General features: G+C 22.2%; 5 protein-coding genes across 5 annotated transcripts; 3 read left to right on the top strand and 2 right to left on the bottom strand. All coding sequences in view use genetic code 6, as the record gives it.

Moving 5' to 3' along the window:
• Positions 1-219: 219 nt before the first annotated feature.
• TTHERM_00660160 (hypothetical protein) lies at positions 220-4,647 on the top strand (the record flags this gene model as incomplete). The annotated part of the gene is made up of 5 exons (XM_001020079.2): positions 220-348; positions 477-622; positions 991-3,019; positions 3,079-3,148; positions 3,245-4,647. 5 exons carry the CDS (start codon positions 220-222, stop codon positions 4,645-4,647), a joined length of 3,777 nt encoding a protein of 1,258 aa, XP_001020079.2.
• A 1,613-nt stretch (positions 4,648-6,260) lies between these two features.
• Positions 6,261-7,508, bottom strand: TTHERM_00660170 (hypothetical protein; the record flags this gene model as incomplete). Its single annotated transcript, XM_001020080.2, has 1 exon — positions 6,261-7,508. The coding sequence occupies one exon, from the start codon at positions 7,506-7,508 to the stop codon at positions 6,261-6,263; it is 1,248 nt and encodes a 415-aa protein (XP_001020080.2).
• Positions 7,509-8,382: 874 nt separating this feature from the next.
• Positions 8,383-8,718, top strand: TTHERM_000660169 (hypothetical protein; the record flags this gene model as incomplete). The annotated part of the gene is made up of 1 exon (XM_012798612.1): positions 8,383-8,718. One exon carries the CDS (start codon positions 8,383-8,385, stop codon positions 8,716-8,718), a length of 336 nt encoding a protein of 111 aa, XP_012654066.1.
• Positions 8,719-9,466: 748 nt separating this feature from the next.
• Positions 9,467-9,898, bottom strand: TTHERM_00660180 (high mobility group (HMG) box protein; the record flags this gene model as incomplete). The annotated part of the gene is made up of 1 exon (XM_001020081.3): positions 9,467-9,898. One exon carries the CDS (start codon positions 9,896-9,898, stop codon positions 9,467-9,469), a length of 432 nt encoding a protein of 143 aa, XP_001020081.3.
• A 6,700-nt stretch (positions 9,899-16,598) lies between these two features.
• TTHERM_00660200 (alpha/beta superfamily hydrolase) lies at positions 16,599-19,178 on the top strand (the record flags this gene model as incomplete). The annotated part of the gene is made up of 3 exons (XM_001020083.3): positions 16,599-17,729; positions 18,522-18,918; positions 18,973-19,178. 3 exons carry the CDS (start codon positions 16,599-16,601, stop codon positions 19,176-19,178), a joined length of 1,734 nt encoding a protein of 577 aa, XP_001020083.1.
• Between the last annotated feature and the right edge of the window lie 1,004 nt (positions 19,179-20,182).

Below are 20,182 nucleotides of genomic sequence, written 5' to 3'. Positions count from 1 at the left end.
AAAACATAACAACAGCATTATAAATTGTAAGACTAAGACTGAATTTGAAAATACTATAGTATATTTGTTTAATTATTTTACCATGAACTCTTATTTTTTATAAATAAATAAATTAAGTAAATAGATTGATTGATTAATAGTGATTGGCGAATTATTAAATAAAAATATTTGTAATTATTAAGCGATAAATTAGCTAAGAAAAATTTTAATTGAGTTTATATGAGAAGCAAAATTAAGGGAGAAAGCGATTGCAGATAAAGAACTGGTTTAGTTAAGACTGCATCTCATTCAGTCACTAAAAATGCTTCTAAACCACTAGAAAATCATGCAAAGGGTGAAAAAAACGATGTAATTTACTCAATTTATTTTTTAAAGTAAAAATTTTGGTAGTAAAATTTACATTTTTGCATATTTGAAGTTGGAATTTGACTATCAGCTATCATGCTAATACAATTTTATATGTAATAATTATAAAGCAAAATCAATAGAGGATATTAAAAAAAATTGAAAACTTTGCAACTGTTGAAGATAAAGACGTTAGAGTGATTAATTAATCTGTCCTCGATCATATTAGCATGCATCTTGGTAAGCACTCATGCATTCCCAAAGACTCGCAACTAGAGTAAAATATTATAGATATATGCGTTGATAAATTTATATTATTATACTTTTATAAAGAGTTTTTAACTTTTTATCAAAAAGAAGTGTTTTTTGTAATTTTACTTACTATTAATAAACACTAATATAGTTGAAGCAATTGATTAGTAAATAAATCAATATTAAAAAACTACAATCAGATAGATGGCTTCAACAATTTTTTTACAAGCTAATCTACTAAAAACCGTTATAGCATAAATTAAGCAAAATAAAAAATACAAAAAATTTAATTATTGAGACTTGCTCGTCATTATTTTTTTAATATTTCTGGTTCTAGTTAATAAAAAATCAATTTAATCCTATTTATTAACGATGTTTCTATTTCTAAAACAGCGATAGTAGTAATATTAAATTATCCAGGAGTATGATTAGCTCTCCTAAGCATTTTGGAATTCAGCAAAAGCCAAGGCACTTCTAAAAACATTAGAGAGTTGTTTCGGCATTAGCTAATGATAACTCCATGTTTGAAAAATTTTATGATGAAAAGAAATTTATTGAAGACAATTGTTTAAATGAAACAAATTTAAAGGAAAATATCAAAGAAAGTTATTTGCTAGATCAAAATTGGAATCATTAAAGTAGTAACCAAAAAAATTTTACTACTATTTCTGTAGAATTCGAGAACCAAAAAGAAAACAAGGGAGAAAGTTTAGGCAAACAAGACTAAATTTAAGAAATTGAAAACAATAAAGAATAGATCTATAGAACAGAAGCTAATTAATAAATGAATTTTGATAGAAACTACTTTTACTAAAACTAAAATGTTAGAGGCTATTTTAGAAGGGAGCAATATCAAGAAAAAGAAAATCGTAAATATAAAGACAGGGAATTGATGAGTATCTGGCAGCAATAAATAGTTGAGAAAAAAATGAAATAAGAATAAAATAATTTAAAGGGAAAGTCTAATTTGTAAAATTAAAATGCTTCTGCCAACGACGAAACAAGATTTTTAATTGATTATTAAGGCTGTAGCTCATAAAATAAAATAATGGTTAAGCGCAAGAATAGTTTATCTGTTCAATATGAAAAAGATATTGCAGCTAATACATCAAGTACGACTGATAATAGTAATACTACTAATAACAATACTACTTAGACTAGCCTATTCATATAAAAAAACAAGCAAGATGATAATGCTGAAAAAAATAACAGTCAAATCATCCTGCAAAATATGAATAATATTGATAAAGAAAAGCAAATATTTCCTTATTAAAATATATTTAATCTGCAGAGATCTTAATCATTAGAATAAAAACTGAACGATGATTATGATTCCAAAAATGAGACTGCAAACTTTAAGCCCTAAGATTTTGAAAATGTTAAAAGTGATGAAAAAAATCAGAATTAAAAATAATAGCCAGCTTAAAACATGTCCCAATCTATTATTAAATATTAAAAACCTTACACATCGCAGTCTATTTCCCCCAAGATAGGTTAATCTTATCCAAAGTCTCGCAATACTTCCTCTCACACAGCAGTAAGTAATGATAAAATGAATAGCAACAATGATAACTCATTAACTTAGGCTAACAACAATACTTTTTCTAATAATAACTCTTTTGTAGACGAATAGCATTACTAGTAATAAATTATTGCTTAAATATCTAGAAACTGTTAAAAGAATCTATTTTAGTTAAAGAATGTAAATAAAATGAATATTTCAAATCAGCCCTCTAATAATTAATCTATTATTTGCAATAATAATAATAATGAATCCTCCAACTTAGCAATTAAAAATAAAATAAAATCTAATTAAAATTAATTTAATATAATCTCCCAGCACAGAAACAGCAATAGCTCAGAGGTCAAAGGAAGAATTCGTCTTTCTCCCATTTCTAAGTGTCCTTAGCCTACTTAAAATTTATAAAATAATCAGGCAAATTAGCAGTATAATTCATTCTTAAATGAATTGCAAGAATTCAAAATAAATAATGCAGCAGACTCATCAAATATCGATGTATTTACATAAAATCAAAAGCAATCAATTCTAACTGATGATAATTCTACAGAGATGAACTCTATTGACTAAAAATCTTAGTATTTATAGAATCGCTAGTAGTCCTAGCAAAAAAAAGTTAAAAAAAGTGAAGCAGACTGCTTGAGGTAGAATAACTCGATGTGTTGTGATAACAGAGTTTAAAATGGTCGAAAACGAATAAATAATTCTTGTAATAAATAATATCTAGTTTCAGAAGGAAACTAATAAAGCTCTAACAACACTAATGAACATTATATTAATTCTATCTATGCTTATCAAGCAAGAAGAAAAAGTGATGATCATCTTGAAGTCCTCTAAATATCAACTAAAAAATTTTAATAACGAGGATATATAGAAGTTTTACCTTCTGATTTATAACAACAGGTAATATATTATTTTATAAAATGAAACTGAATAATATTGTTATAACTATTAAATAAAAGTATGAAGGTAATAAAATATAGAAAACAAATACAAAAAATGAGAGAGACAATAAATTAAATAATTAAAAAGGTAGTTTTAACATTTATTTAATTAGTTTTTTTTAATCATATTTTTGTGATATTTAAATTAAAACCTTAAAATAATTCTTTAATAAAAATTTATTAGAATAAAAACAAGAGCATCAAAATTAATAAATGAATGAAGGAATAAGACTTTAACACTAAAATTCTTCAAAAGTCTAAAAAAGAGATGTAATATATATAATAAAAATTACTTTTTTTATTATTGTTTTCTAATATTTTATTTTTTTAAAGGAAAGTGATAAAACAATATAATCAAAAATAAGAGCTAGCACAGCAAACACAAGTTTCCAAAAGAGAGGCGTCTAAGAAAAATTACCTAACTAATAAAAATAAATTTATCTGAACTAACAAAAAGACTAATAAGAGATATTGCCTTTGGGAGGAGTTTTTTATAATAAAGAAGATAATATTTATACTTTTTATAATGGCGATTCTTCTCATAAGAATCTTTAAAATGCAGAGGGCTTAAATGATTCAGAAAACAGAAATGAGGAAAAGTTGATAGAAAAAGAAGAATAGAAATTAATAAAAGAAAATGCATCTTCTTAAGATGTTACTTACCACTAGCAAAATATTCAAAAATAGCGTAAATTATACAATAAAACTTAATCAGAAAAGAAAACTAATGAGCCATCAGCATTACAAATTAAAGTATTGTAAAATTCTTCAGTAAATGAATTCTTAAATGATAATTAATTAAAAAACTTCTAATCAGCATAAGCTTCGTTATTTACTAAACAAGATCCTTCAAATGATTTTTAGAAATACAACTATTTTGTTGATTTCGATAGATCTGATTCTAGTGCTAATAGAAAATGTAACATAAAATAGTAAGTCTTAACGCAACCATCAGAGAACGAAAATATAAATAATAACTTCAATAAATCACTATTTAATAAAGATAGCTAAAGATTACAATATGCAAATTCATAGAATAAATAATAATTTAACTCTTGTTGCAATAGTCCTTTCTTGGATAATAAAATACACAGTTTCAAGTAATTAGATAAAATTGTAAATCCATTCTAATTTGATGGGCAGCTAAACCAAAAGTAGGTGGATCAATAATATTAAGTATCTTTGATAAACAATTAACAATAAATAAATAAGATCAACAATACTCAAAGCTAATAGCGAAATACTAGAAGTATAAGCAACCACTATCAATAATTCTACTAAAATAATATAACACCATAAATATAAAACTAGCTATTAAAGCAAAACAGCATATAAATAAATCATTAAGGCAATTTATATCAAGATTTAAAGTCACAAAAATCTTTATGGTCAGACATAAGCTAAGTAGAAAACTCATTTATAAAATTAGCAGATAAAACATTTTGTTCGAATAATCAATAATATAACAATAATGTATAAAATAGTAATATACAAAATTCCCAATTAAAACAAAAATTCCCTAGAGATGTTTTTACACCAAATGTATCAGTAATGAGGAAAAAGCTGAGCTAAAATAATTAATAATGATTTTTGTAAGACTTAATAACACTTAACTGTAACAAGAACAACAACAAATCTAAATGCTAAATATAATAACTAACTAATTACCAATCAAATAAACATTATTTGAAATTGCTTCTAATTTGTCATTATATAAATTTTAATAAAATTTTTAAATATATAATATTAACAATTTTAACAAACAAACGAAAATAAAATTAAATATAAACTATTTATTATATATTTATTATTTTATATACATACATTCACCTAATTTATTATTCTTATATAAATATTATTAATTAATACTCAACTAATCAAATTATGCGCGAGTAAATAAATATATCAGCTTTTCATAATATTTTTTAAGTTTAAGTTAGTATTTTTTGTAAAACTAGGCACACATTTTAAATATCATTTGAAGTAAGTTACTTCTAATTTAATATAATATTAATTTTAATAAAACTTATAATCAAATCTCAAAAAAAGTAAAAATGTTTTGAATAATCTACAACAAAAAGCAAAATTAATTATAAATTGTTTATTATTTTTTATATATTAACCTAATTTATTATTCAAATGTAATAAATTTAAATATATACAAAATTAACAAAATAAAGAGCAAGCAAATAACTTTTTATCTTTAAAAAATTGATGAGTGATCAATTTTTCTTTCAATTTTGTAAATCTTATTGATAAATACTTTAATTCAACCACATTTTTTTACAGATATCATGAAAATTTTTTGAAATAACTTCTAAATTGACCATTAAATAATTTTAATAAGATTTTTTATCAATAATTTTAATCTCAAAAAAAGTAAAATATATTGATAATCTATTACAAAAAAACAAAACTAAATATAAAATATTTATTATTTTATATATATATATTAACCTTATTTATTATTCCAAAGTAATAAATTTAAATGAATACTAAATTAAAAAAATAACGAACAAGCAAATAAATTTTTTAGCTTTATAAAATTGATAAGAGACCTATTTTTCTTTCAGTTTTGCAAATATTTTTGATAAATATTTTCAAATCAACGAAACTTTTGTACAGTTATTTTAAAACCAATAATAATTTAAATGATAAAATGAAAATTTTTAAAATAAAATTTATTATTTTTTTGTAAATTTTGGCAAAAATTTATAAGTATTTATTTATTTTAAACTGATTCAAATGTCATATTAATTTTTTATTGAATTAATATCAATTAACTATTTATTATTATTTAATATAGGAAATTAAAAATAATTTATAAGCAAATTAGTTTGCTGAAATAATTACAAATATGTATAAATAAAATACTAAACAAACGCTCGTTGATTTATTTAAGAATCAATGAATTGTTTTTTATTAAAATTTTATTAAATGCTTAATTTATTAAGCCTTTTAATGAAAACTATGTACAATAACTTAATTTACTAATTCCAATTAGGGATGACAGATACTGAATAAATATCTTATTTTTATTATTATTATTTTCCCATTTAAAATAATTTAAAAATATTTATTATTTATTTTCTTTAAATTCCATTATTTTAATTATTAGTCTTTTAGAGATAGATAGGAAAAATTTTCATAATATTCTGATTTAAAGTTGGACAAAATGAAAATGAATTTTAGAAGGAATATCATTAGAGACTCTTTGTTGGCGAAATTGAGTATGCTTAGGTGAGCTGTTGCTTTAAATGATTGATTATCAGCTATACTTCCTATAATTATGTTTCGAATATCCTTTACTATTCTATATTTTTCAGTTCTTCTTTTTTCAGTTATTCATGGAGGGTTTTATTATTTTTTTCAAGGAGTAGTTAAGACTCTCTCACCATTTCTAGCATTGTATTTGAAATTTTGATCGTTTCAATTTCTTTTTGTAGTGATGCTATTTTGAATTATTATTATTCATTTTCAGTCTTTAGCTATATCCTTGATCTTTCACACTCAAAGAGTTTATTTTCTAAATCTTATACTATTTTGCTATTTTGTTCAGCTTTCTGGGCTAGGCTTGTTTGTTTAATTTTACTTAGAGTTCTTTCAGTTTCTTTAATTTATGATTGAGATTACTAATCTTCTCTACTATTAGAACGGTTAGCAGTTAAACCATAGTAATTCTTACAATTTTCAACTAAAGTCTCTACCAAATTTCTTACTCTACTAACTTATTCTTTGTGATCAAGTTATTTACTAATTGTAAAAACATCTACTATTCTGAAAACACTTTCGTCTATATAAAAAGTCATATTTCTTCTATTTGTATTGTTAGCGGCTGCTACTGATCTTTAAGGTGAATTTGCTATAATTTAACTTCTTGATGTATTGCTATTTATGTTTTAAATTAAGCTATTATTATTATTAAAAACTTATGATTGGTTTTGCATTTTTTAAGGTATATTTATTTGAGCATTCGCTTTAGTATTTGCATACGATTCTCTTAGGCTTTTGAGTTTACTTTTTTCATCTTAACTACCATTTCTCTGAGGGGATTAATGCTGCTTCAAGGGAGGCTTTATAGTTGATTGTCCTTACTGCTATCTTTATTTGCTATTTCCTTCTACTTATTATACCTTGGTTCCACTATTAGAGAATATATCATCTAGTTTATCCTCATGAGTTCTATTTTAATAATTCATTGCAGATTAATTATGGCGTTTAGATGAAAATGGGATTTCTGAAGAAGATGAAGAGGAAGAATCATTTAAATCTCTTTTTTCATTATTCTTTGCTGACAGAGATCTGTCTCTCTAATAAATATCATTCTAAGAGCTATTATTATGCCTAAAAGCAGAATCTTCAATGGTATTACCATTTCTAGAAGAGAAACTACCACTCTTCTAGCCACTTCCTACAGTGGATTTCCATCTTTATATTAAGGAATCCATTTAACCTTGCTTTCTTTTTTGTATTATTAAAGTCTTTAAAAATTAGTTAGTGATTTATTGAATATGAAAAGAATATATGAAATTTATTTTCAAATAATTCAATTTTTAATGAATATCTAAAATGAATCAATGAAAACTCATAATTAAATAAAATGTAAATTAATGGGCAGTAAAGATTTCTTTTTTTTCCTTTTTTTTGTTTTTAATTTTGAGTGTTAATTAAGTCAGCTTTCTTTTTTTTTGAAATTTAAAATTAATAATAAATTTTTTTATTAGCTAAAGTATTAATTTAATTATAAAAGATTAGTAATATAATTAAATAGTTTTCATTCAAAAGCAAAGGCAATAAAATATAGACTAATGTAAACATAATGAGATAATATATAACTTTATAAAGAGAGATTGGGGAGGATTATTTAGAATCAATTAATAGCATTTGCTATGAGAAATTTAATGAAAATCAAAAAGCTTTTATTCAAAATTTAATGAAATAATAGCAAAAAAGAAGTCAATATTATTGGCGTTTACCTTTATCTAATTTAAAAGAAAAAGCAGCAAATTAATTAATAAAGAAATCAAATCAATTTTTTTATTTTTTTTACTATGAATTTGTAATGGAGAGAGTCTCTTTATAAATTGATAGTGAATAAAAATGTGATTATCATCTATATAAAAAATTTTTTATCAGAAAAAGATATCCCAATAAATTTTGACCCAACTTAAAAAAAAAACGAAATAAACTCAACCTGAATTTTTTTTAAAATTTCACCAAGATAAAAAAAGAGTCAAAATGAAGAGGGAGGTGAGTTCAATGCCTTTCAAGCATGAATTTAAGAATTTGGATACATGAAATCCTATAAAAAAAATAATTACTATGAAATCAAAGGAAAAAAATAAACCAAACTGGCTACTAATATATGTTGGTCTTTAAATTAATGATTAACAAATTTAATTAAATTAATATGGGTAGGCTCAATTTAATTTTGAGCATCCAGAATAGTGCAAATATATTGCTTTGCCGATCTATGGATACAATTAGGAGATGGAAGGCATAAATAATAGGTTTTACAGGCTATCTCAGACATATCAATTACTTATTGATGCCAGCAATGAAAATAAAACTCTTAGTCTTTATATATCTTAAACACTTAAAGAGAAATTAATGGGGTTTTTTAAATATGTTCATTTCGGGAGGAAAATTAATTCATGATGATTTTTTTTGAGGAGAAAACAAGTCTCTTTTCTATTATTTAAGTAAAAAAATGTTTAATTTATTTATTTGAAACTAAGCAAGAAGGGAGATAGGAGGGCATGTCATATCTCTCGATTATCATATCATCAAAGAATTTCTTTAAAAAATTGATTGTTTTTAAACAAATGAGAATGACTGACTGAGTTGATTTTAGTAATAATAAAAATTTATATTACTTCTATGATAATGAATGCATAAGCTAATTTATTCATTCATTCAGTATAGATTTTGGGGGAAATTTTTATTAAGGATTTTTCATTGAGGAAAAAAGGAAATTGAAAAAATTGAATTATAAGGTAAAATACAAGGCTTTCATTCTAATTTCTTGATATTTTTTGCTATGATTTTTTTGCATTTTTGTAAAATTTTCATTGTGAATTAGATGAGATTGGAAATACATTAGCATTTTAATTAAAAAAAAGAATTTTTTTATTAAATTTTGAATGAGATATGTTAAAAAAACTCAAGAGACACTAACAAACAAATAAAGTAAAGAATATACATTGCAAAAAGAATTAAGTTGACTGATGATAATAATTATAAATAACTGAGTAGTAGTATTAATTAATAATATGAAATAGGGAGACTACAGCAAATTTTAGCTTGTTGTGCAGCAGCTTTAATTTTTCAGCCTTTATCATTACTAGCAAGTCAATCAGCTTAAGCTCCTTTAGTCGAAAAAGAAGTTTCCAGGTTCAGAACCTTCTCATTTCTTCTTAGCGGGAGCCTTCTTATCGTCCTTCTTGGCAGGGGCAGCAGCGGGAGCCTTCTTCTTGCTCTTTTCAAGTTCCTTTTCAGCAGCCTTGGACTTTTTGGTCTTTTCCTTGAGGGCCTTCTTAGCCTAATCCTTCAAGGACTTTTCGATATCACCATACTTCTCTTTCCATTGGTCGTTTTACTTATCGTAGGTGGCCTTTTCCTTTCTGTAGGCTTCTTCGTATTTTTACTTCTCCTTTTCAGGTAAGGCCTTGTATTCTTCACTAATTTTAGAGACGATTTCAGGGACCTTCAAGTTGGGGCACTCAGTTCTTCTCTTGGCAAAGACTTCACTCTTGTAGATGAAGAAACCGGTTTGGGGTCTCTTGGGCTTGGAGGGGAGATCTTCGAGAGTTGCGTATTGGCTAGCAGCTTTAGACATTGATATTAGTTTTTTTATATTGTTTTTTAATTATTTGTTTTTAATTATTATCAAATTATTAACTACAAACTAAACAAAATAAAGGGATTTGAACCTTCAAAATACAATAAATTTTATTTGATATATTCACATTTCTATACAAAAAGCCTTGGGGAATTGCTAAATAATCAATCATAGATTATATTTTTTTCATTATTTGAACTATAGCAAATTAATTAGCTAGCTACCTAACTATCTTGCTATTCATTCTAAAATTACAATCATTATTTCTTTTTGATATGAAAAATTTCCCTTTATTTTTCAAAGAAAAACTATCTTTTCTTTTTCTCTTTACTAAAGCAATGCCTTTCTTTCCTCATGAATAGTGAATGAATGAATGAAGCTCACTCTCACTATCAATACTTACTAAGCTATATAGGGAGATCCACTATTATTCATCAACAAAATTTGATCAACTAGGCATAACCGCTAGTTTTCAAACTCCTATTTCATCCTACCTCATTTCTATGCTAAATATCCTTACATTTTACTTCTTTCTCCTCACCATCAGATCAGAGAAGCTTTTCGAAAGCTGTAAACCTCTAAACATCCCCTCCTTGACTATCTTAAAATGAACATTGTTCACCATATAAAATTTAAAAACTTCGATTTTGAAAAATTTTCAAATTCCGCCAAAATAAACAAATAAAAAAATTTTGAGTCTTGGTATAAAATTTCAATTCATTTCTATACTTAATATAACATTTCAGCCTTGCTAATCAAGCTAAGCCCCTTTTACATCCAACTTAAAAGGAAGTAATAAAAACAAAACACTTTAATTCTACTTACAAATAGATCAAATTAAAAGACAAATAAAACATCATACACCAACAGAGGAAATGTTATTGACCATTTTTAGCAAGAATATCAAATCAGTAGCTCTTATTGACATTTATAATCGAGTTATGTTTAGCTTAAAATGGCTTAAGTTTTAAATTTAACAAGTAGTCTAATGTATGTATGAATTGTATGTGATTAATTTAGAAAGAACAAAAAGCAATTAATTCATGCAAAGTCAATATCTAAGAAACGTAATTAATTCAATTTTGATAACTTAATTAAATCGTTTGAATTTAGCTTAATTACATTTTTTCAAAAATCCGATCTTCATCAAATTTTAATCCCAAAAATCCGATCTACGTTTGAATTAATGATTATCATTTGCTGAAATTATCAAAGATCATTTCTGAAAGAGATAATTAAATCTTCTATTTTTCTATTAGAAAAAATTCTCAATAATTTAATTTTATTTGATATCCAATAATTTTTACATATAAATTATTAATAAAATCATAGATATATAGATAAGATACAATATTAATCTTAGCTATAAGTCTTGTATGTAAATTTACTAATCCATCCATCCATCCATAAATAAATAAATAATCACACCCATCTCAAAACAAAAAAAAAACAAACAAAAAACAAATGCAGTCATATTTAAAAAATTAAACTAAATTTTGGATTAAATAAAGAAAATTGATCAGAAATCGTCTTACAAATAATACCCGCATATTTTTATATAAAATATATTTATTAAATCTAAATAGCAAATAAGCTACAAAAATTATCATTTTTAAATTCAACAAATTAAACAAATGAGTTATTTTTCTTTTTTCATCTTACTAAAAATTAAATAACATGTAGATATTTTTTAAAGCAAACCGCTAAATTTCTAAATAATATATCCACCTACTTAGTTATAAAACTTCATTAAAGTTCATATAAAATTCTCCTAATTTTATTTCGAATCTTTTTTTGCAATTTCATCATTTCTTTAAAATTTATCATATGTATATTTATTTTTTAATGTATAAATAAAAAATGAATTTATAAGCTTTAACAATAATTAAAAATATATTTAAAAACAATTCTTTCCTTGTTTCTACAAATGACTTAAGTAAATTTACAATAAAATTATTTGAAATGATGAAAAATTTTATTTAGTGATTTATTCTAAATTTTATAAAGTGATTTTGAATTAACATTTTTTAGCTTTAAGAATATGTTGAAAATTCACCAGGTTTTTATTTTTAAACATTAATATTTTATTTAGCATGTTATATAATTATCAAAATAAATCTTAAAAACATAATATTTAATATAAACAACTTTATTAACAAATAATTATAAGCTTCCACAAAGAGCTCAACATAATGATAATCTACAAATCATTAAGTTATTGAAAATCCAATATTCTAAAAGACATTTATATTATAGCTTAAAAATCTCATTTCTTCTAATTTTATTAATCTAAAATTAAATTTGCTTTAATAATACTTTTGTATTAACAGTGAAAATGTGAATTCTTATGAAATGAATTTGCAAAATCTATTCTGAGTATAAATTTTTGGCTTATTTTTATTTTAAATTTTTGTCTGTTTATTATTATTAGAATTATTAGATTTAATATAAATATCAAAACTAAAAATATAAACCCTTCTAAAGTGATAAAATAATAAGAAAATTCCTTTTTTAACTAATAAATAATACTTTATTATTGACAATTTATTTTTAATTATTGATAAAGAGAGTAAAAGCTTTTTTAAAGTTATATTTTTTATCAATAATAAATATTAATTTTTTAATATTAACCTTTAATGAATTATAAATAGCTATTTCAAAAATAAATATTTTTTATTTATTTTATTATAACAGTTTACTTATTATTGTTTTTAGATTTTTATTATTTAATATTGAAATCTAAATTAAACATAAATATAAAACTTCTCCAATAATAAATTAATTAGAAAATCTTTTTTTAAATCAGGAAATCTAAATTATAAATATTAAACCTTCTCAAATAATAAATTTTTTAAAATCATCATATGCAATAGTTTTTTATTTAGAATTATGTTCTCCAAGTATTAAAATTCTATGATGGATGCTACAGATTTTGTTTTTATATAACACTCTTAAAAGAAAAAAATTACTTTTTTAAAATAATAACTCTTTATTATTAATTTATATTTTTAAAATTTCAATATGAGTAAAAATAATATTTAATTTACATTGATTTATAACTAACTAGTCAATATTAATTTTTAATTTGATATTTATTTAATTCACAAAACTACTCTAGCTCTAAATAAATGTTCCAAATATAAATTAGGCTGTCTATATATTCTAAAATTCTAATTACATAGAATAAATCTAAATTAAAAATTAATAATCTTTCTAATAATAAAATTATAAGAAAGTTCTTTATTAATAAAGTTAAAAGCTTAAATAGATATTAATTGACTTACAAATATTTATTTTTAAAACTATATTTTATTATATTCAAATAGCTGAATACATTCATTCATTCATTCTCAGTTGTTTCAAAAATTTATTTTTTTGATTAATCTTAATTTAATTTTTACTTTTAATTATTAAATCTAGATGATTTAATCAAGAAAATCTAAAATGAAAAAAAACATATATTTTTATAAAAAATACATTTAATTAGTTTAAAAAGTAATTCTTAATTTCTAATTAATTTATTTAAACTTTTAGTTATTAGAGTAAAAGCTAAAAAGAATAACTAACTGTATTTCTGGGATTTAAAATATATAAAATAGATTCTTCTAAAATTCTGTACACTACACTTAAAGAAATAAATATTTTTATAATCAGCAACATCTTTGTGTACAAATGAGTGGATTAGAGTCTCAAAATTTAGACCAAAGACTAGTTTTTAGAATATATTGCTAATGATTATAAATAATATAATTTATTTATTAATTTATAAATAAATTCCTTTATTCTAAAATTTGATAATTCTATAAAATTTTGGTAATTTTTTATTGATTGATATCTTTGAAATTCTTAAATAATTTTGAACAAATATTTAAATGTCAAGAATTATATCTCCTTAAAAAAATAAAAAAATTTTGGATTCAGATTACTTATTTAAACAAAAGATTTTTTTTATAACTATTAATAATAATTTTTGAACATATTTTTAAGTTATATAACTTATTAATTTAGTTGGTTTGTTTAATAAAATATATAATGTTAGTCTTTTATTCAAATGAAATAGATAAGCTAAATATATAGATAATTGAAATAGAAATTTTCTTTCTACATAAGTATCACTAAACTAAGTTTTTTTTATAAAATATCAACATTTTTTCAAATTAAAAAAAAGTGAAAAATATAAAATGGATCGATCAGCTTGCTTAAAGATTTTAATTGAATTAAAAAATAAAATAATTGTAAAAAATTATTGAAGATTTAAAAATCAAATCTTATTAAAGTATTCAGCAAACAGAAAATATCCTCTAAATTTAGAATATTAGCAGTAAAAATTATTTCTGAGTTTTTTAATTAATTTTAGATTTATTATTTCATAAAATAGTAGCTAAATTAAAATTATTACAAAAATATGTAAAAATAAATATTTTTACTCTTAGCTCATTATAGAATAAAGGAACTCAATAAATTATTTATCAATTCTTTTTATAAAATAAATTAAAGATATCATTTTAAAAAAATTTAATTAACAAATTAACTTATTAGTTTAAATCAAAATTTTAAATATTTAGATTAAAACTGATAAATGAATGAATCATATATAAGAGAAAATCATTTAATGCAAACATTTTGTTTTTATTAGAACTTAAATTAATCATAGGTATATTTACATAGTTACTACCTAAATATTTATTAAAGAAACAGTAAATTACACAATCACATTCTCTTTACAAACTAAAAAAAGTGATAATTTTTTCTAGTAACAAAGAAATTTAAATTTAACTTTGAAAGATTTTTCTATATTCTAAAAAGAAATTGTGACTAGAGTTTCTGAATTAAATCATAAAGATATCTTAAAGAAAATCTAATTTTTTAATTAAATTAAAATATTTAAGTTTTTTTATTTTATATCATTTTTATTTAATTAAAAGCTTTTAAGATTAAGAAATTTAGTTTAATTTATTAGTATTATATATATAAAGCATTGGAATTTAACAAAATTAATTAAAAACTATTTACTAATATCTTAAAAATGATGTAAATAAATTTTCTTTTCGTATTTTACAAAATTTTTAAAGAAAATAACATTAAAAAGAAAAAAACTTTTATTAAATATAACCATTAGATATATATTTCATTTTACTTTAAAATATTATCTTAAAAATTAAATAACAGAGTACGTACTTAGTAATATGAATTTAGTAAGATTTAATTAATCATTAAGGATAAATCTAAAAATTTAATTAAAAAGGTTTAAACCATTAGTTTACTATTAAATTTGCTAAATATAAATTACAAAAAATAATCACATGAATAATAAATAATTTGTTTATTATGTTTGCTTTTATGCAGATGAGCTAGAGAATTCAGTTTATTTTGTTGATTAAAGTTAGGTTTTATGGTTCTATATCAATTAAATTTATACAAGGATGAAATAAATAATAACTTTTTGCTTAAATCAATTAATCTTAAATTGTTTATTAAAGTGAATTTGATAAAAGGCAGTCAGCTCTTTTAATTTGATGAAAAGGGAGACAGTGCGAAATATTTAAAATTTTATCATTTACTATTTAATAATTTATTTGGTTGCTTAAGATATTATTTAGCAATACAGTCATTAAGTGTAAGATTAATCACAAATTAGATTGACTATTTTAATGAGAAGATATCTTAATGGACTAGAAAAAAATAATAAAAATGTATACAAAGTATATTTTAATTCAATGAAAATAAAAACTCAAATAATTAATTGTATTGAAAATGATAATAATAATTAGATGTCAAATTTTGAGCAAAGTTCATTACAAGATTATTTTTTACATAAAAAATTTTTAAAAAATCAAATATAAAAAAATATTGCAAAATAAGTTAGCAATAAATTATAAAAAATATTTGGCAGATAGATTTTATAATTTTTAATATAATATTAATTATTCATTAATAAGTAGGAATTTAAAAGTCTGCGTTGTGTATTGATTTTCATCAGTGAAAATAAGAGATAAATATATAAACTCTATCTAATAACTGCATTTTACATATATTAATTTATTTTAATAAAAATAATAAATATTATAATTACTGAAATCATCTTTGATAAGAATAAGTTAATGAATGCACAAATTGCTTTTATTTTAAATATGGATTTTATGTTATTACACACTCATACATTTGATTAAGATTATTTTTTTTTGTTGTAGCTATTCATAATAAAAGTATTAGATATTTATTTAATTATCTATGATGTTGCAAAGGTATTCTGTTTGTAAAGTAATCGATTGCTTGTTATTAAGCCAGCAAAAATTTTGCAATCAATTGAAATAATAAACTAAAGTTATTGATTGAGAAATAAAAGAAAGAAAGAAATAAATAAATAAACAAATAAATTAAGGAATAAAGAGACAACATAGATATAAATAAATAATTATATTAATTAGTTAAATAATCTAAATATAAATTTTTTATTTCAATTATTTAATATTTAGCGATTAATCTATTAATTTTAAAAGAAGTACTAATAAATAAAAGAATACAAACTAGATTGCTTGCTTGCTTAATTGCTTTGAATATCAATCACACACACACATACAAACACATATAATTTATTTGATTTTTGAAAAAAAGCTATTTAAACAGCTGCTAACTCGATTAAAGCATTAACTAATTCAATCTCCATTATACTAGTTACGCCATACAATATTTTATTATGGAACTTAATTCCATCATTTTTCCACAGCTCAAAACCAAAATTTCGCTTGAAGCATTTCTGAATGGTAAATTAGCATATATACCAAAATTGAAAAAAATATCTGAGGACTCCTAAATTCCTATGAGTCCTCGCAGCTCTCGTCCTTCAGAAATGATGGCAAGATATCCAGCATAGAGTGTAAAAGCAACAAAAAATATTGCTTTCGAGTAAAGAAATGATTCTTTAGATAAATCTGAATCGAAAACTCCTTCACCAAGATCTTCAAATTCATTGAGGATGTAATCCCACACAGTCTTCAACTAAGTTTCTTCTACTTCGCTTAATGAAAATAAAAATAATAAATTTAGGGGATATGCAGAAACTTCTTCAAATTTAGCTAAATATGAAAAGGAGTAACCAAGTAAGAAGGGTGCTTAATTAAAAGTAGCTCATCAATACAGCACATCCTCTTTTACTTAAATCTCAACAGAAGAAGTTTCTCAATTCACAGAATCATCAAGCCAAAATACACCTAAGAATAATAACTCTAGACTGTCAGTTTTTGCAGGGAAAAAGTGTTCTTGTCATGAAAAATCATAAAGAGATATTCGCAATTCATCATACTCATCAAATTCAAGATAATCATCAGTGTCTTCATGCATTTGCGATTAAGGAGGCTCTGCATAAAAGGCAAAAGATTAGACAAATACAACAAAGAGTTTTATGAGCAGTATATTTTAATTTAATTTATCTTCTTAGAAAACAACCTCTAATTCAGAAAGTGGAACTCCTAACAAATTAGCTTAAAGCGTTATTATTGAACGAAACTAGCAAAGAAATTCTATTTTTAACAGTGTTTGCAGCAATAATTCAAGCGCATATAAAAATGATGAAGTAGTTTCGATGGGAAGCGATAAAAAAAAGTAAAATCATAGCTAACAAAGAAAAATTCAAATCACTGAAAGCTAATTATATAATCCTGATTTTATGGGCTATGATGTAGATATTTATCAGCCAGTTGGATACGTACCAGTGCTCTATTTGAATTCAAATACCAATTCTGATAATCTTTTAATTTATTTTCATGCAAACGGCGAAGATATCTTTTCAAGCTATCCTCTTTTGAACCACTTGAGACAAACTATGGAGGTAAAAATTGAAAAACAATTTATATTAATTTAAAATGTATAATCAAGAAATATGAATGAAATTTATCATAGTGCAATTAAAGTTAGATAATTAATTAATTTATAAACATCTCATTCAAAACTTATTCATCTTTCGATTAAATTTGTTCTATATTATTTTAGATAAATTTATTCAAATCCTATATGCTCCTGCTTATTTCTTGAAAAAATATATATTTTTTAATAAACAAATAACGGACTCTCAAATTTCAAAATTTGATTTCCAGTAAAACCATCATTAATTATAGAAAGAAAATCCAATTCTTTTTATTAATTATTTCATAACTCAGAATTCTTATTCCAAATTGCTTGTAATTTGCCCTTCCAAACATTTTAATATATGGCGTAAAACACTAAATTTTGATTTCCCTTGATTGGTTTTTTAGAAGCTAATAAATAAAAAGAATAGAGTCCTTGAATTTAAATTATTATAATTTCATTTATGTATCCAGTTAATAGGAATTTTATAGTGAATTTCATTCATCCTTTCATCATAAAAATCATGAATACTTAAAATTAAAAACGGATTAAAAAAATAATCCTGTTAAAATCTATTTTGATAAGCACTAGAAAATGAAATAATTAATTTAAAAAAATAAATGTATTATAAGTCATTGAAATCCCTCTCAATTAAAAAAATACTAGAAATAAAATTATAAAAACTCTAACACTATAATTTAAATTAAATTATTATCAATTAGATAAAAATATACATTTGTAACAAAATTTTTTAATAAATTAATTAATTAAATAGATTAATATTATTGGAGTAGAATATCCTGGTTATGGAACCTATAAAACAAATTAAAGTTGCACTGCTGACTTGATTCAAGAAGATGCCTAATACGTCTTCGATTTTGTCACTTAGCAATTAAAATTTGAACTTAAAAATATTATCCTTTTAGGTAGAAGTATTGGAACTGGTCCTGCTACTTATCTAGCCTCAAAGCACTAAGTAGGAGCCTTGGTTTTGATAAGTGCTTTCACTTCTATAAGGGGAATAGTTGAAGATTTCGCTTGGTTTTTTAAATACATTATTAAAGAGCGTTTTAATAACCTAGAAAATATTAAAAAAGTTAGTTCTCCTACTTTCTTTTTACATGGAAAAAAAGATAGCTTAATTTCATATAAGCAGTCTTAAACTCTTAGTCGTAATTATTAATTAATAAAATAAATTTATTTCAATATTTTTTTACTTTAATTAGAACATTGTAAAAGTGCTAACTAACTAGACACTCCTTCGGATATGAACCACGGACATTTTAATTATGAAGACGATTTAACAATCCCTTTATTAAACTTTTTACTCAAAAATAACTACCCTTTAGGCAAAAAGAATTTAAAAAGAAAACCATTGCCTGAAGGATTAACTTATCATCCTAATCACATCTAAACAAATAACTAAGTCTGATTTAAGTATCGACTTAATACAAAAAATAAATAAATACTAAATGAAAAAAGACTTGATTTGATTACTCAACACTTCTCATTAAATTGCTTGAAAGTTTAGAAAAGTGGAGAGAATAACTTGTAAAAAAAACTTATCAAATTATAATAACTATTAAAAAGTAAGCAAGCTAAAAATTATTTATAATGAATATACTAACAAACTTAAAGAAAAAAAATTTTTGATCTATTAAAAAAAAAACAAACAAATTTTACTAATTTTACTACTAAAAATCAATAAATATATAAATGGGTTAAATAAAAAATGATAAGTATTTAATATACTTACTTAATAACAAATATTTCTAATTTCATTCATTAATCTGATAATAAATTTTCTTTATTTTGAAATAATTATCTAAGCAATAATTATAATAATATTATGTAAATTTTAATTTTTATATTTTTTATTTTGAGTGAATTTTTATACTTTCATTATATCCTTACAAAGGATTTTTAAATTAAAATTTACTATTCATTTTTTTTATTAAGGATCTTCTTATTACTTTTCTAAAACTAGAATAAAATATTTATGCAATCATACATATAACATTTAAAAGGGGTAAATATATTTCCAAAAAATATTAATAATATAACATACACAATAAATTAGCTTAGCTCTACTATATTAGACTTAAATAGGATAATTAAATAATGATACAATTAAGACTAATAAAAAAATTTAAGGACTAAATATAATAGTATTAAATTATCCAGTTTTTATATGATCAAATCCTTCTTTATAATAAATTAAATTAAGGAATAGTGTATGACAATTTTATACTTTATTTTGATTAAAAATTTGTTAGAATATCTAACTAATTTTTGCAAATTATTAACTTCAAAATTTAAATAATTTCAGACAAAACTTCTTTGAAAAACAATAAGAATATGATGTTATCATTTAGGATATAAAAAAAAGATAACAAAAATTTTAAATACTTATATAATGAATTAAATAAATAAACA

Source organism: Tetrahymena thermophila (assembly GCF_000189635.1).
Source record: "Tetrahymena thermophila SB210 genomic scaffold scf_8254577, whole genome shotgun sequence".
Taxonomy (NCBI): Eukaryota; Ciliophora; class Oligohymenophorea; order Hymenostomatida; family Tetrahymenidae; genus Tetrahymena; species Tetrahymena thermophila.
Note: the sequence above shows the minus strand (reverse complement) of the source record. Positions and strands in the feature narration are given on the sequence as shown.